At 42.4% G+C, this 18,146-nt stretch overlaps 1 protein-coding gene across 1 annotated transcript in view; it reads left to right on the forward strand.

Annotated features, from left to right (window-relative positions):
- AKAP12 (A-kinase anchoring protein 12) overlaps window positions 1-18,146 on the forward strand; it is a 109,296-nt gene that overhangs the window by 22,288 nt on the left and 68,862 nt on the right. The window contains exon 2 of the mRNA XM_015426159.1: window positions 16,144-16,261. Within this exon, the coding sequence (XP_015281645.1) occupies window positions 16,144-16,261 (118 nt within the window). The remainder of the gene's footprint in view (window positions 1-16,143; window positions 16,262-18,146) is intronic.

The following is an 18,146-nucleotide window of genomic DNA, read 5'->3' on the forward strand; positions in this document are numbered from 1 at the left end:
AAATACACTGATACAGAAGCAAGTTCTGTTACAATAAGTCAATTTTACAGGTCGGTAAAGCTAATTCTGGTACACTGTACTTCTTGCACCCTTGTTTTAAGGACTTTAGTCTAATATCCCATTAATTTTAATATAATTTACTTCTGGGAAAGTGTATTTTGTATCTCATCTCATCTTTAGGGAATTCCACCACTCGCCCCCCCATGTACCCCATGCACACTCATAATTCCTGTGACTATTATCTCACTAAGCAAAATAACATTTAAAAAATTGCTGAAAATGAAAGTTTATAAAGATCATTATATACTCAATTTCTTCTTTTAAAGAATGCTTTATGCTACATTCTTTGTAAATATTTTCCAGCTTATATCAGCTAATATAAATATGCAGAACAAGTGAAAAATGTTTTCCTTTGTTAAATGGCCAAACGTACTGACATCATTAAGCTGCCCTTGTTCTTATCATGATCCCTGTGTTGCATTTAGGTTTGCCAGTCCATGTTTGCCACCTGGCGGGAGCTTTGGGGGCAGAGAAACAGGGAGCCACACTGTTGTCTGTGCCATGACATCAATTCTGGGAAAGCTTGGACTGCTGGACACAATGTTGGGTAGCTCAAGAAATGTCCAGAAATTCTGTGGTAAAACCATATTGTTTCTGGTGATTCCTAGAGCTACCTGATATCGCAGAGAGCACCAACTTTTTTTGTCCCACTGCTGCTTGGCGTGATGGCAGGTAATGAGGATTGCATGCTGGATGCCTGGCAGCCTTAGCTGCATTTGTGTCAGTATCATGGGGAATGATGTTACTGTCTGTTTCAGTTGCCCATATTATATATCAGGGGTGTCAAACATGTGGCCCAGGGGCCGAATCAGTCCCCCAGAGGGCTTCTATCAGGCCTGCAGTGGAACTGGCTGTCTTCTGCTTCTTCTTCCAGTTGTGCTGCTGCTGCTGCATCATTGTAGGTTTGCAGCTTACAGATACACACCTGAACAGCATACTCAGGATTGCAACAGCACAGACAATTTGGTGTAATAATTCAGAGCAAGAGGTGTCAGTTATCAGACACTGTTAAATAAATAAAATATTGCAAGAGTTCTAATGTTTTGAGCATGTTTTTATTTTAAGTTAAAAAAAACCTTTGTGTTTGTGTCCTTTATAAAGTTTGTATATCTGCTACCTGGCATTACATTTCATGACACACATGGCCCAGCCCAACAAGGTCTCATTTATGTCAGATCCGGCCCTCATAACAAATGAGTTCGATACCCTGTTATATATAATGACAGGCAAGCCATTTCCACTTTCATAACAAAGCAGAGTTTTTTGTTCCACAAGTTATAGTTTCTGATTCACAAACAATATTTTGTTCTCTGGCTGCCATATTAGGATTGCAATTTTGGAGTTTGTGGAGAAAATAAGATGTAGTTTGCAAAAAAAATGGGAGTGTTTAATTACTGGATAGGGGTGTGTGTATGTGTGTGTGTGTGTGTGTGTGTGTGTGTGTAAGTAAAGCTGAATATTTCCAAGATTATTTTTGGGTAACAAACCATGGTTTGTCATTATATTTGAACCATACCAGTGGCTTTAGTAAAGCATAGACTGCAGGATGCCTGGAGTCTGTGTAGCCACCTTTCATAAAAGGAAGCTTTTCTCATGTTATCTACTAAAATGGAAGATAAAGGTTTTGAAAATATTTAGGGCAAGGGCAAGCAAACAGAATTTTTAATATCTTACACTTACATGTACTTCCAATAAGACTTTGATCCCCAAATCATTTCTTATTTTCCTGTGTAGACACACAATACACACACATGGTATTTTTCAGCTGACCTTAGAGAAGATGCATAATTAAAAGCTTTCTTAGTATGCAGTTCTGATAGAGCTGAGTCCCATTCTCATTCCATCAATGCTACCTCCTCTCCAGGTACTTTTAGTCTCTTAAGACAAAGATGATGATTTAGCAAAAGTTAAATGTTTGATTCAAGATTTGAGGACCTTTTGCCATATTATGTAAAACATTTTCTTTACGAAGAGCTTAATTTCATTTTTTTTCTTGTGGTACAACATCGTACATTTTAAAATGTCCATAGTTCTACTAATTATGTAGTCATCTATTCAGATGTGCCAAGGGTTTATTCTTACGTGGGACAAATATTGGCAATGAGATTTATTCCTCTAAATTTGTATACATTCTTAAATGAATTCTTTGCAGAATTGTTCGTTGGCCTTTCTCTGAATGTCAGTGGGAGTGCTTGAAAGCCCTTGATTGATAACTGTGGTTTAGGTGTTTGTGCTTCCATTACTTCTTTGAATTGAATGGAGCAATGTCTAATCATTCAAGTTGGACCTCTGGGGTTTGCAGTGATGCAGCCAGATGATGAAAGGAAGAAAACAAGAAAGAGGGAGGTTTGTTATTTGTAGAGGAAATAGTTTTTAGATAATTAGTCATATATGGACAGACAATATATTAACAAAAGACCCTGCACAGAAAAAGGTGAGCATAGTTCTGTGCGTGCCTGCAATAATTTTATGGTATCATGTGTGGATATAGAGATAGGAGAAAAGGGAGAAAACTGATCAAGAATGTTGTTTCCTGTGGTGAGGATCCAGAGAAGCCCCTCTATAAAGCATGTCTGCACTTGTATGGAAAGAGCGCTTTTCCCTTCCAGCTGCAACTTGTAGTCTGCAAAGCTCACAAAAAGAAAAAAGAGAAGGCTGAGGATCAGAATTAGACAATAACAATCAGATGAAGCCAGTTGACGGAATACATGTTTTAGAGGTTACAATCAGGCAGATACATTGACAGGGGTGACAGGATACAACTATTTCTACTGTAGGAGTTGATGTGGGGACCACCAATAGGCCATTCTGTTGCTTTGTAAGCAATTTCAATGAAAATCAGCAAGCAAAGTTCTGATTTCACAACTTCCTGTTATCTGCTTCAGCATCTTGAAGAGCTGCTCTGGATGGTTGATGGATCTTTTAGAATGGTGACAGATGTGCAGACGGGCTGCAATTGATGGGAGAAATCCTTCCTCCAATGAGGAGAAATGCTACCTTCTCATACAAGAAGCCCTTTGGATCCCAACCACTTCCCAAAGTGGGTATCTATGACAGGTGTTAATGGGGGGGGGGTGTTCTCACTAGCATGGTACACAATCATGTAGCCCACTATACCTGTGTAGGCAGAAGATATGTGTGTTACTTGAAGTGGTATGGGAAGGAATCACATAGATGTGGCACATCAGATTTTGTGGCACACCCATTTCTTTTAAAACCAACCATAACTTTTTGTGAATGACCATCGGTTTTAAAAGAAATGGATGGGCCACAACATCTGATAACTAGTCTTTAGGAATTGGTTGAGAGTGGATTCAAACAATTTTGAATTTTTGTTACTTGTTTTTGCCTTTTTTGTCACTGCATTTTCAGAAATTTTCTTCAGTCATAATTGTGCTAAGAATAACTTAATTCTAAAAAGTGGGCTTCTTGGCAGCATGGGTCTGAGGTATTTCAAAGCTGCATGTAGCCTCTGGTCCATGTGATTCCAACCTGATAGTAAGTTATTAAAGAGAACACATTTTGCATTTTTACCCTCATGAGTTTTATGGAACTGCTTTCATTTGAATAAACATAATGACTGGGATCAAAGAACTGCACAAATACCTGAAGGCTTTGGGATGGTGTTTCTTGAACTGCAGTTCACCATATCACACAGCAACCCACTTTTGAAACCAAGGGCTTCTAAAATAAAGCCAGTGTGGTGTAATGACTAAGCGATGGACTCTAATCTGGAGAACCGGGTTTGATTCCCCACTCCTCCACTTGAAGCCAGCTGGGTGACCTTGGGTCAGTCACAGTTCTCTCAGAGCTCTCTCAGCCCCACCTACCTCACAGGGTGTCTGTTGTGTGGAGAGGAAAGGAAGGCGATTGTAAGCCACTCCGACTGCTTCCAGTAGTGAAGAGCGGGGTGTAAAACCAACTCTTCTTCATCTAAAACAATGTGGAATATGATTTGGAGTTTCTTCTGTTAAAGAAGTCTTTAAAAAAATCACTGGTTTGGCACAAGCCCTACACTACATCCTGTGTTGTTCTATGTATCTCAACTAGAACAGGAGGATGCTACAACAAGCAGCCAAAGATGGAGTAGAAAATAACACCCTTATTTATAAATTAAGAATCTGCAATTAGTACTTTTAATTTATCTGTATGCCTAAAGTACATGGCCCAAGCTAGCCCAATCTCATCACATCACGGAATCTAAGCAGGGTCAGCCCCAGTTAGTACTTGGATGAGAGACCACGAATGAAGTACTATAGTGTTGTGTACTAATGGTGACCACACATGCGGTCACCTTTCCATGTGGCCATGCGAACTATAGCCTAGCTTCGCATCCCTAGACAATAGAGGGAGGGGGGTTTCCTAGAGCCAGCCTATCGGGCCACCCAGATCCTCAAGGGAACCTATGGTTGCAGTAGCTTTGTATATAATCCTATCACGGGTGTGTGTGTTGGGTGTGGTTTGTACTTGTATTTAAAGTGGCCTCTGGCCAGCTACTATATCTCTGAACCATGGGGGGAGGGGTGTTGTGTACTAATGGCGACCACGCATGCAGTCGCCTTTCCACGTGGCCATGCGAACTAGCCTAGCTTTGCATCCCTAGACAATAGAAGGAGAGGATCCTAGAGCCAGCCTATCGGACCACCCAGATCCTCAAGGGAACCTATGGTTGCAGTAACTTTGTATATAATTCTATCACGGGTGTGTGTGTGTGTGTGTGTGTGTGTGTTGGGTGTGGCTTGTACTTGTATTCAAAGCGGCCTCTGGCCAGCTACTGTATCTCAAGTTTTTCCTAATTCTTAAGTAAAGTATGAGCTGAAATCACTCCGCTATGCCTCAGTCTCAGTACTTTATATATAGAGAGGTAGATAATGGCAAACAATGTCTGAACATCTCTTGGTTTGAAAACCCCAAGGGGTTACTATAAGTTGGCCGAGACTTGACAGCACTTTCTACCATCAAAGTACAGTTGCAATATAGCCCCCTTTAATTCAGTGGATTAAGGGGCATCTAAAACACCCTGATGATTAAAGGCTGATAGAATTGAGTTGTTATTTATAGAAGGTTACCCTAGTGCAGGGAATAGTGGGTCATGCTGAAAATGGCAATGGTACAACTAAAGTTTGAATAATGGCTGGTTCTACTGTTTAAAAATGAATGGTCTTGGAAGACTAGTAAAATTGATATCTACTGGAGGGTTGATTGATTCACAATGGACTTTCCTATTCATGGTCTTTCCTATACTAGTCATTAATTTACTTGTTGCAAGGAAACCAGCCTTGCTCTATTTTTATTATTTCAGCATATTAAAATGAACAAGGTTTGAGTTCAGTGGCACCTTTAACAACAACAATGTTTTATTCAAGGTATAAGTTTTCATGTGCGCACACACTTCATCAGACCAACATGGTTACCCACCAGCATATTAAAATGTCACCTCTTTTCCTGGAGTGCTAGAACCTGAAATTCTTGAGCTTAGCAACTTCTCTTTTCTACATTCACGTTCTCAGGAATAATAGTACTTAGAATTTATGTAGCACTGTTATGATCATTCCCAGTAGTACATTGCAGGAGGGATGAAGCTGAAATTATGGCTAGACTAATTTCATCTGATCAGTTAATTAGGTTTCTTGATCTATTAACTGCTTACACAGAACTAGCTTTCTGTATTCTGACCTAGACTAACCAGACTGACTAGCTTATCCAGCTACTGTGTAACAAATATCCAGAGTAACTCTTGGTCAGCTCTGTCTGTTGGGCCCTCACTAATGTGAATGTATTTTAACTATGCTTCATATTCAGGCCGACCTCTCCTGCCTCCCAACCTTTGCATGTTGTCTGATGCTTACTTACTGCTCTGTAGCATCAGAGGCTCACCACTCCTATTCTCCTATTCTTAACTAGTGTTGCCAACTCCTGGCCTGGAAAGGGCAGGGTTTGGGGAGGAGAGGGACTTCAGCAGGTAAAAAGCCAGAGTCCCCTCTCCAATGCAGCCATCGTCTCCCGGGAAACTGATCTGTTTTCTGGAGATCATTTGTAATTCCATGAGATCTCCAGGCCCCACTAAGAGGCTGGCAACCCTACGAAAAAAGGAACTACGTGCCGGGGGAAGCTGCAACAGGAATGTGGCTGCAAAGCCCAGGTGAACAGTTGTCTTGAATTAAGGCCAGCTGTTTGTCAAACATTATTTGGACATGCAGTAAATTGGATTTCAATGCAAAGTTGACCAAACTTTGACAAGGAGGCTCCAATTTTAGAATTTATGGGTGTCCGTTTGTGGAAGCTGGCTTTACTTGCTTTTGTATCTGAGTTCCTAATCATTCATGTGTTTGTGTGAATTGGCACTATGTGGCAAGTATTAAAGGCTAACAGATATGTGAAATCTTGAGCTGACAAAAATGGGTTGTAGCATAGGACTGTTCTTGGTCTATTTGGGATGTTATGCAGGTACGAGCAAGTGAACATTCTCTAGGACAGGTTTTATGACTGCCTATTTTATTTGTTTGATCCAAGGTAATAGAAATAAAGGTGGAAAGAGCTGCCTCCCTGTTAACTGATTTCATCATTTAAATACAGAAATGGGAGCTGCTAACTGTTGTAATATCTCGAGGATTACAGTTTTTGTGGATTTTGTGATATTATGAAACCTCCACTTTAATACTTTTTCAAAATTATCCTTGCCTCACTTGCTGGTTGCTAGTTCCAAAGAAAACTTTCACATAGCTGCCAGACACAGAAAAATGCTGCTTAATGCCACAGAAAATAAAGAATATTTCAAAACAACCCTGCTTATTTTTGCATTGTTAGTAAGTCTTCAAAAAGTCTTCAAAAAAAGTCTTCAAAAAAAGTCTTCAAAAATGTTGACACAGGGTAATATCTATATATGTACAATTCTGAAGTAAACAAGTACCTTGTCACTTATTCGGATGCGATCCAAATTTTCTGTGCAGTAGTTGGAAGACCAGATACTTACTGCTTCATAATTGTACAGATAAAGAAAGCAACAAATCTTCTGTTTTTGGGTGTATATTTATGTGTATCATCATTTTTACCATACTTACCTCATTTGTGGAAATATAGTAAATTGTCTCCCTGATTCAAGTACTGAAAAAAACATGAACAAATGCTGCAATGAAGGGAAATGTGTAGAGTTCTTTAAAATATTTTATTGTTCCCTATGGGGGTTTAAATTTATTATGTACTCTATTTCCTGGAAGATTATAAGAACAGGTGATGTTGTAAACTCTGAGTGGAGTGGAAAATCTGGGGAAATGTCACCCTGCCCAGCCATAGTGGTCGATATAAACAACAGTAGAAGACAGTGGAAATAAATGTACATCTTATTAGTGGGCAAATGACTCTTAAACTAGTAGCTTTTCATATTCATGGACTCAACTGACTAGAAAAATGACACTGTTGCCTTCTTTAAGGCAGAGCTGTTTTGATGTTCAGTATCTCATATAAAATCTGGGAATAGTCTATACAATCCAGGCCTATGCTTATTGATTTTATCTGCATATGGTCTATTGAAATGTTACACTGATGTGTGGATGTTATTCAAAGGTAGATCAAGTGGCAGAAGAAATACTCCCTTTCCCTCACCTATGGTTGCCATGTGCCCACCAGCACTCCAACAGCCTGTGAAAGAAAGAACTTAAAAAAAAAACACTATCAGCAATAACATGATGCCACTTCTGAGAAAATCCCAATGTGACATTTTGCCTCTCTAGGAAACACTGGAAACTCTATGGTTTAACCATGGGGTTTCCAGCACTTATTAGAGAGGCATCACACCATCACCAACAGCCTTCCCTTCATTCCCATTCCCCACTGGTTACGAGGCCAGGCAGCCCTGCTCCCACCACATGTATAGAAGAAAAAGCATGATTTTTCAGAAGAGGGTCACCTCATTTGGCACTTCCGGGATCGGAAGTCAGGGTGCTTAATTGACTCAGGGGCTTAATTGACTCAGGGTGTGGGAGGGATTTGATCAATCCATCCTTAGTCTCCGGTTTGGAAGCAGCGGTGGTGTGGCTACCAGAACCACTAATTTTTACACAGATGGATGGATCCTCCATGAAAGAACCCTGCCAGTTTGAGACTGTACTGCTAAGACTGGGGGTGGGTGACCACTGGGAAGAACGGCCCTTTGTCATCACCCCAACGGCATGGTTCCCCTTGGTATTGGGGAGCCCCTGGCTACATGGCCAGACCCGTATATACGCATGAAATGAGGGGATGGTGCATTTCATCTCCCCTAAATGCCAACAGCACATTTGGAACCTAGAATGGGGTTCAAAGCCGGTAGTTGACTCTCCCTGCGCCTGTTTAGCAAAGGAAGAGCTCGCTTCCATTCCTTCTGAATACCGCGATTTGGCCAGGGTGTTTGAGGCTGAGGAAGCTGACAAACTACCCCCCCCCCCAAGACAATCGGACTGTAGCATTGAACTATTGCCAGGGCATAAAGTTCCCAAAGGTCAGATTTATGCGATGGGCCCGGCAGAGAAAGATGACCTGCGTAAGTTTATCAACCAAAACCTAGCTCGGGGTTTTATCCAGCCGGCCTCATCCCCTTTTGTGGCCCCCATGCTCTTTCAGAAGAAGAAGGATGGGGGGCTGCGCTTATGCACAGACTATCGGGGCCTGAACGCCGTCTCGTCTACCAATGCCTACCCAATGCCGCTTATTAAGGATTTGCTGGGCGAGTTTTCCAGGGGTAAAATCTTTTCCAAGTTGGACCTCTGAGACACATACTTCCGCATGCGCATAAAAGAGGGGGATGAATATAAGACCGCTTTTAACACCCCCCAGGGGCCAGTTTGAATATCGGGTGATGCCATTCGGGCTGCAGGGGGCACCAGGAGTGTTCATGAACTTGATAAATGAAGTGTTGCACAAGCATTTATTTAAGGGGGTCCTGGTGTATCTAGATGTGTCAGGCCCCCACAGCAACAACGGAGTACATGCTTGCTAGAAGGTTATACTTTTATTGAAGCCATAGGTACATGCAGGGGTCATTTTGTAGAAAAAGAGGTGCAGGAGCTCATTAGCATAACTCATTAGCATAGCATATTTGCATATGCCACACCCCCTGGCATCACAGGAAGTGTGTCAGAAGGCAACACCCACCGCTCAGGCTCCACTGGACTGTTTTGGATTGCTAGCTATTGCCGGGGGGGGGGGGGGGGAGAACGTGCAGATCTGTCCTCGCAGAGGAGGGAGAGCTCGTACCTGAATAAAATTTGGTCTTAAAGGTGCCACTGGACTGTTTTGGACCAGGGGGGCTCGGGAGAGCTCTGCAACTTACCTGGCTGCTTCTTGCTCTGACTGAGGGCTGCTGGGAGCAGGGGGTGGGGCTTGTTGCATGTGCCTGCCCCCTGGGCTCTTTACTGCCGGAAATGACCCCTGTCCTCAGCAAACATTGGAAGTGGTTGGTTGAAACAACATATTACTGCAGGTTGTGAGGAAAAGGGGGATCAGATGAATAGCCTTGAGCTTTTTGCTTTCTAGATTTTTGGACTGCTCAGTACAGTAATTCAGGTTTACGGGAGTTAGACCTAATTCTTCCTACCTTAGTTATTGTAACTACTATTCATCCAGCTTCCTACATTCAGTCTGCTAGACTGTAAATATTTGGGGCTGCCTATTCTAAAAAGATTGCCAGCTGAGGTGGCAGAAACAATGCTGTACTTTTGAGTACATGCCAAATAACAGCTGTGACAGACATGCATGTTTAAACAACTGTGTTCTGGTGACAGACCCTGAAAGTTAGCTTAGAAAAATAAACACACCTCCTACAAATCACACCTTCCCTTAATGCTGCATGATTACAAAGCACTGGTACATTTAATAATATGGAAATATTTTTAAACTCTTGTAAGCTGTAGAAAAAACTGAAAGTTTGGATACAGGCCAATGGTATATCCACTTCATATGCAGTCACAGTTGATCCTGTTCACTCTCACGTGGACTCTTGATTAATGATCAGTCATTTGCATCACTGCATGTGTGAGGTAGATTTGCAACAAATATGATTTCAGAACCATGCTTCCTGAGAACATGTCACTTTTCTTTTCACCACCCTGCTCATCACTCATCTAACCTGTTATAGCTCTGATTTACCAATACATATTTTATTTTATAGTAAAATATATTTTAGAGGTTATTTTTTGACTTCACCTACCAGGATGGTTAATACTAGGGCTCCCTGGTCACACAGATTTCTGCACATATATTCCTAGCTGGATTAGGAACTGTGTGATTACATGGGTCTTACATGTCCCTTCCTAGTTCACTCCAGCCACTAGGGCTCCATGCATCTACCCTCAGGGGAAAATTGGCAATAGCCCTGATAGAAACGTTTAGTGTCTTCTGATCCCAGATAGCTGACTAGTGCTACCACCAGTTTTCTTACTAGTTTTTTGCACATGCAGCCAAGTAGCCAGTGTCAGGTTACATCACACAGTTTCTTTTGTTATCTTTGTGATCCTTTGCCTATCTTCCTCTTATGCCTGTGCCAATAAGCAAGGCTGTAGCTTTGCTGCCCAGTGAACAGGGGTGAAGAGGAAGGACAGTGGGAGATTGTTCTCAGCATAAGTTTGATTGATCTTACAGTATATCTGGAGTTTGTTATGGTAATGTTTGCAAACTGGCCATTTTATACTTTAGTGTTTTTCTCTGTGGCTGTAATCTGGGGTTCAGTTCAGTATATTAGGTTTATCAACAGTGTTCTTCTATTTTGTGGACCAGATTTCAAAGGGCTGATTTCATGAGACAAATCCTCTTTCAGTGGACTAAAGCCTGTTATGCCAAATGACAGATGTTATGCCAAAATGACAAATACTATATTTTGTTGGTTTTTGACTGTTTCAACAGGAGTATAATAATAATAATAATAATAAGACAGTAAACTGCAGGCTGTGGAAGGTCAGTAGTCCGAGTTGCCGCATGACGGAGTGAGCTCCCGTCTCTAGTTCCAGCTCCTGCCAACCTAGCAGTTCGAAAGCAAGAAATTGCAAGTAGATAAATAGGTACCACTTCGGTGGGACGGTAACAGAGTTCCGTGCGCCTTGGTGTTTAGTCATGCCGGCCACATGACCACGGAAACGTCTTCGGACAGCGCTGGCTCTTTGGCTTTGAAACGGAGATGAGCACCGCGATTCTAGAGTCGGACTCGACTGGCTTTCGAGCAAGGGAACCTTTACCTTTACCTTTATATGTTGCCATTCCCTGGCCCACTGCCATCATTCTACAACTGAAAATTCTTAGAAACAATTTAAATTGAAATGATTATTATCTTACCACTTCAGGATTTTTTTAGTGAAACAGATTATGTATGGTACAGCCAAATGCTAAGTAATACATCAACTCAGAATTGTTAACGGAAAAGAAAAATATTTCAGTGTACAATTTAAGTTTAGTTTAATCAGTTGTTCAGACAGCTGTATCTGTTATTTTAGAACTCTTTAAGTTTGACCAATGTTAAAAGGATTAAGACAATGAAGCAAAATTAGCACCAATGCATTTGGATCTGGTATGTGGAATCCTTGGAATGGACTCGGGTCTGGCATGAGGAATGCTGAGAATGATGATGATTAGAAATGGAGGAAGACTTAGCCACATTCCCCTTGTTCTCTGAGGATAATGGGTAAACCTTTCTACATTCATCACCAAGCTAATAATGGCACTTCAAACTTTGAAGCCAAGAAGTTTTCATTGTTTTTGTGTGTGGGGAGATGGTGGGTTTGGCTAATTCACACTGTTTATATTGTGTAAAGCTAACATGGTGTCTCGTCACCTTTTCATGAAAGTTATGGGTAGGAAGAAAAATACATAGCCCCTGTGTATGCTACTGAGATTGACAGAAGCAAACATATCAGTGGAGGTGAGCTTTAGAATGACCAGTTGTCTTACATTACTTTAGCATCTTCTGGGATTTATAATCTCTTTGTCATCCCATAATGGATATAGTTTTTGAATATGTATATGTTTTTGATACAGTGTTGGATTCAAGTGTGAAAGCTCTAGACTCAGATCTCTAGTCCCTTTTATGAAGCTCAGTGACAAATTATCATCTCCCAGTCCAATCTTTATTAGTGGTTTTGTGAGGATAAAACAAGACATGTGAGATGAACTCCTCAATGTGAGGGAGGGGTAAAATAAAATAAAAAATAGCAAACAGGAATTATCTTCTTTAATCCTCTTTTCCATGTCCTTAGTTCCATCAAATTTCTCACTCATGTCCCAAAACATTGTTTTAAATCTGACTGTCTAAGCTGACTAACTACTCCAAATGGCAGTAAGAATACTGTTTAGCAAATTAGACATAATTGGACAAACTGCTGCATAGATCCTTCAGAGAAATGAGGCAGTTAATGTGAGTGAAAATTAAAATGAGTTACTTTGAATTACTAATGCAGTAGGACAGACTTCATTGACCCACAAAGTTAGTGTGTGAGAGAGTACCCCTTGGTAAAGAAGCAATTCATGGGGAGAATTTTCTTTTTAAAATGTAAATATGCTATTATAATATTTACCTCTTTGAGCATTTTATAGTAAGAATGTAAACAATATATTCTCAATGTTTGTTATCCTCAGTTTTTATCTTAAGACATGGCTATTCCTCCCATCTATATATATTAAAGAAAGTCCCCTCACCGTAAAATCAACGCCCAGGCCAAACCGCTGGACCTAGAGACACCAAATTCGGTGAGAGCACTTCTACAGTGGCATAGGTGCTCGCTAAGAAGGGATTTTTAGAAATTCGACCTCTAAGTGGGACAAAAGGGGTAAAATGTGCTCCCCCCATTGATTCCTATACAGCTGCCAGGTGGCTGACTCTCTGCACACACCACTTTCTGATTGGTCAGCTGCAGAGCTCAGTGTTCTGAGATAAAAAAGCCAACAGTTACAGGGGACTGCGGCTAATGACAGTTGAGGAAATCAGGAGTGGCCAAGAACCACTGTGAGGTGAAGCAAAGCTGCTGGCCCAGCCTCTCTGATGGCTTCCAACACACTCCCCCCCACCTCCTACACCTCACAGGCGGTTGTCTATCAGGTGCAGCCCCACCTCCACAGTGGCTTCTACTATTCCTCCCCCCTCCCCCTCCTACACTGGACAGGCAGCTGCCTGTCAGGTGTAGGAGAGGAGGTGGGATGCTTACAGCCACCGGGGAGGTTTGCTCAGCAGGATTGTCTTAACACTGCTGCTCGCCCAGCCTCCCTGATGCCGTTAAATACAATCCCACCCCCAACACCAGACAGGCCGGTGTCTGTCAGGTGTAAGAGCAGGGCCAGGGTATGAATGTTTTTGGGGAGATAGTAAAGAGAATTTCTAGGAGCCATTTCAATGTGTGCCTCCCTCATGAACCTGAAGAAATGTCCACCATATCACCATTCCCTCTCACCAACTCCTCCTCACAACTCTTACTGCCCCCAAGAAAGCTCCTGGCAAACGTCGAGCCAGGTAACCAACTCTGCAAGGAGGAGGCAACTTAGGAATGCGGCAAAGACAGTTGCACATAGTACTCTTGCAGTGCACTGAGCTGCACAGGCCAAGTACCAGCAAGATCACCCTGAGGTGCTCAGAACAACACAGTCTCCATATGAGCAAAACAATCCAGGAACACAAGTAGAGAGGCCATCACTTTTGTGGAAGGTGGCAGGAGTTGACTTAACAGATGGCTGCTTCTTAAATGGACAGTTCTATGTGGCCTGCTCCAGAGTGAGCTCACCAAGCAGCCTGGTGATCCTAGCACCTGAGGGTAGAACCACCAATATGGTCTAGAGAGAGGTCCTTCAGCAGAGGGAGGGTAAAGTACGTATGTCTCACTTCATTTCTTACACTACAATCTTCTCCATTAGAATTCCTACAACAAATGTCACATTTCAAATTTCACATCATCAGTATTATAACTGGATTTACAGAACTTAAATACTGTAGCAAAGCATGGGTATCAGGCTAGTTTACAATAAAATCTGTTATGAAGGCAAATTAGTATTTATCATGGGACATATCCAATGGCTGCAACAGAGCAACCATGGACACCATGAGTTTACACATACTACAAAGGTGCTACTCCTTTATCACAAACAGATCTTCTCTGTTAGAATTCCTACAACAAATGTCACATTTCAAATTTCACACCATCAGTATTATATGGAACTTAAATACCATAGCGAAGCACGGGTATCAGGCTAGTCTCTAATAACTCAAGGTGGCATACAGAATACATATGGATAATACATTGAAAGTTTCTTACTGTGTACACCTGCTGATCTTTCACATGCTAATTTCAATATGCTGTCCCAGTCTATACCGGCACTAGAGTTAGACTGGCCTTGTCCTAACATAATTTAGCACTGGATTATCTCCAGATATGCCAGTGTATTTTCAGGATATGTGAGTGTATCTTGAAGATACGTCATCATGGTGCATAGTTGTTCAAGGGGACAGGGCTTAATATGGCATCCACAGAGACCCATCCCCAGGGTTTCACATCATTTTAAAATGTGATTGCATCTTTAAAGACATTCTTAGTAAATACTTGTTCTGTTTTTGCATTGTTCTGTTTCTTCATTTGATAATATGCCAATCTGTGTTCATGTCCATAAAGAGCTCTTGGTCTGCTTTGTCTCTGCAACTTCTTTGGGCTTGCTCTAATCATTGTCATCCCCCTTCCGGGGTTTCCCTGATTTTTCTTTGGGTTTCCCCAAACCTGTGGTGGTATGAAAGTTCTTCAGAAATCATTTCCAAAGTGGGTCTGCAGAATGCATGAGGTGAAAGGTGCAGATTTCTGTATTTCCTAGCCTACAATGAACACCATTTCCCCTCCTGCCTGCCATCGCCCCTCCATGACCACCAGCAGGCTTTTTGTTGGCTGTTTCAAACATTATCATTGGTAGATGTACACCAACTACAAATAGAAAACTAGCAGACCCTTCTGGAGGTGAGAGGGGCAGAAAATGGCAGACTGGAGGAGAAAGAATGGGGAATTGCCTTGTGCCACTAAGAAGGCATTGAGACCAAATTGTTGTTGTTGTTCAGTTGCACAGTCGAGTCCGACTCTTCGCGACCCCATGGACAAGATCTCGCCAGGCCCTCCTGTTTTCCGCCGTCCTCTGAAGTTTGCTCAATTTCATGTTCGTTGCATCTATGACACTGTCTAACCATCTCATCCTTTGCCGTCCCCATCTTCTTTGACCTTCAGTCTTTCCCAGCATCAGGGTCTTCTCCAGTGAGTGCTCCCTTCTCATTTGGTGGCCAAAGTATTTGAGCTTCAGCTTCAGTATCTGGCCTTCCAGGGAACAGTCAGGCTTGATTTCTTTTAGGATTGACTGATTTGATCTCCTTGCAGTCCAGGGGACTCTCAAGAGTCTAATTCAAAAGAATCTATTCTTCAGCACTAGGCCTTTCTTATAGTCCAACTCTCGCAGCCATACAGTACTACTGGGAATACCATTGCTTTGACCATATGAACTTTTGTTGGCTGGGTGATGTCTCTACTTTTTATTATGCTGTCAAGGTTTGCCATCGCTTTCCTCCCAAGGAGCAGGCGTCTTTTAATTTCATGGCTGCAGTCACCGTCTGCAGTGATCTTGGGTCCCAGAAACTTCTTGCAGTCCAAATTACCCCCATGTATAAATGACCTGTGGCAAAAAGAATCCTTTGAAAAATCATTTTACCCCATTTTAAAAAGTTACCAACTTGGTTTTGCACTAAACAGCAAAGAACAGAAAATAAATTGCAACCACTTATACAACTTTCCCAAAAATACCAATTAAAACATCACACTTTGAAATTTCAGTTTGACTAAATCCTTCTGTTGTTGTGGCAGTAGTTAGTACTTTTACAGTTTTCGAATGCTGTACTCTTTAAAAAAAAGGTTTGGTCCTGCAGCAGCTTCACAGGTAATTGATATAAACATAACTAGTATAACTAATATTTTCTTAATGTAAGAACTTAAATGCGTACATTTATTTTAGGATGGGAAGAAAAAGGGAAGTGTAACGCTATTTCTAGCTGAAGTCTGACACTATTGACCTAAGTGTTTCTCCCTCTTTCCTTCAATCTGGCAAATGCAGCTTTTACAGAAGAATGGACAGATATCCAGTATTAACGGAATGGCAGAAGAGCAATTGGAGCTCAACCTTAAGCCAGAGGAGCTGAATGGACAAAAAACAGAAGAAGTTGTGACAGACGGTAAGGAGACATCTACAGTGATAGGAGAGCTTACACTGGGCTGTGGAAAAGGCAAGCCTGGAGTTGGGACCATACGCCTTTTTCTATCATTTACAGACCCTCAAGTCCCTGATTCAGATATTTTTATGTGGGCCCCTCTCCCACAGAAAAAACACACCAGATGATGGGCACTGTCAGTGTTGATAGCAGTAAACCTCTTGGTGTGTTAGGGAAGCAGTGCTCAGATTCAGTCCTCACTCCAAATATGATCAGTGCCGTTACTGATTCTGTTTAATACAAGTGATCTACTCATTTATTTATTTAGCAAATGTTATGCTCCCCACTCCAGGAAACGTGCCTGAGGCAGCTTACAAAATAAAACATGATAAAAACAAAACATTAGACGTTATTAATTAAAATCCAGCATTACAAACTCAGCCACAGCATAAAAATATAGATCATTGAGTGGCTTAAAATAAAAGTTTAACACTAAAGACCCCTTAATTAAAAGCCTGGGTGAACAGAAGCAGTTTGACCTGTCACCTAAAAGACAGCAGAGTAGGCGCCAGGTGAGCCTCAAGGGGAATGGCATTCCATGAATGAGGTGCTACTACTGGGGGGGGGGGAAACCCTGTCTCTAGGTGCGACCTGCTTCACCTCTGAAGGTGGAGGCACTGAAAGCAGGACTTACGAGGCGATCTCAACTGGTGAGATGGACAATATGGGAGAAGACAGTCCTTCAAGTATCATGGCCCTAGGCCATTTAGTGATTCAGAGTTATGAACTGGAACATTGAATTGAGCCTAGAAAGAAATGGGCAGCCAGTAGGGTTGCCAAATCTACTTACCTTGGTGGCGGGGGAACCTCGCTGGGCTCCGGGAGCTCTCTGGTGATGTGTGTGCGCGCAAAGCGCGTGCGCGCCGCCAGCACGTCACAGGAAGTGACACGCTACATCACTCACGTTGAGGGCGTGGCCCAGATCATCGGAGGGAAAACCATAGAGTTTTCCCTCCGACGATCGGGGCCACGCCCCCAACGTGAGCGACGTGGTTGTGTCACCTCCGGTGACGCAGCCACGCTACGCTTCGGGGGGTGGAGTTCCCCCCGGGGCCCGATTCCGTGGCGGCAGAAACCGGGCCTCCAAAGCGGCGGTTTACCCGCCACCCGCCCCCACTTTGCAGCCCTAGCAGCCAGTATGGATCTTTTAGCATGGGAGTGATATGATCCCTGTATTCCTGTCCCTGACTGTAGCCTGGTTGCTGCATGAGCTGAAGTTTCCAGACTGTTTTCAAAAGCAACCCCATGTAGAACGCATAAATCAAACCAGTAAGAGTAGTTCAGCAGTGGAATTGGCTACCTAGGGAGGTGGTGAGCTCCCTTTCACTGGCAGTCTTCAAGCAGCAACTGGAGAAACACTTCTCATAAATGCTTTAGGCTTATCCTGCATTGAGCCAGGGGTTGGACTAGATGGCCTGTGTGGCCCTTTCCAATTCTATGATTCTATGATTCAGTAATCTGACCAGTCCAGGTGCAGGCACATTACTAGTATGCATAAGAATCATGTTCCCTGCCCCACTCCTGTCCAAACATGCAAACAGAATAAAGGTCTATTGCCTCCAGCTCTCTGCCTTTGCAGCCTGCAAGTTACTCTTACTCAGAGCACAAATAACTTCATGGTGCACAGAACAAGCAGTTGCATAGATGTACAAGCTTTAAGTGTGGTCATTCTGTTCTCTGCAATGGGCCTTCATGTTGCCTGTGCATGTATTCATGTGCACATGTGGGGGAAATGGTAAAACAGGACTCTAATGAGTCCTGTGAGCAGCTCTGCTCCTGCACTTGCACTAGACTTGGCTCTGTGTGAAATATCCTGAATTTTCCTTTGAAACATTGTTAGTCAATATCT

The sequence above is a fragment of the Gekko japonicus genome, unplaced genomic scaffold (assembly GCF_001447785.1).
Source record: "Gekko japonicus isolate JY-2015 unplaced genomic scaffold, Gekko_japonicus_V1.1 scaffold223, whole genome shotgun sequence".
Classification (NCBI taxonomy): domain Eukaryota; kingdom Metazoa; phylum Chordata; class Lepidosauria; order Squamata; family Gekkonidae; genus Gekko; species Gekko japonicus.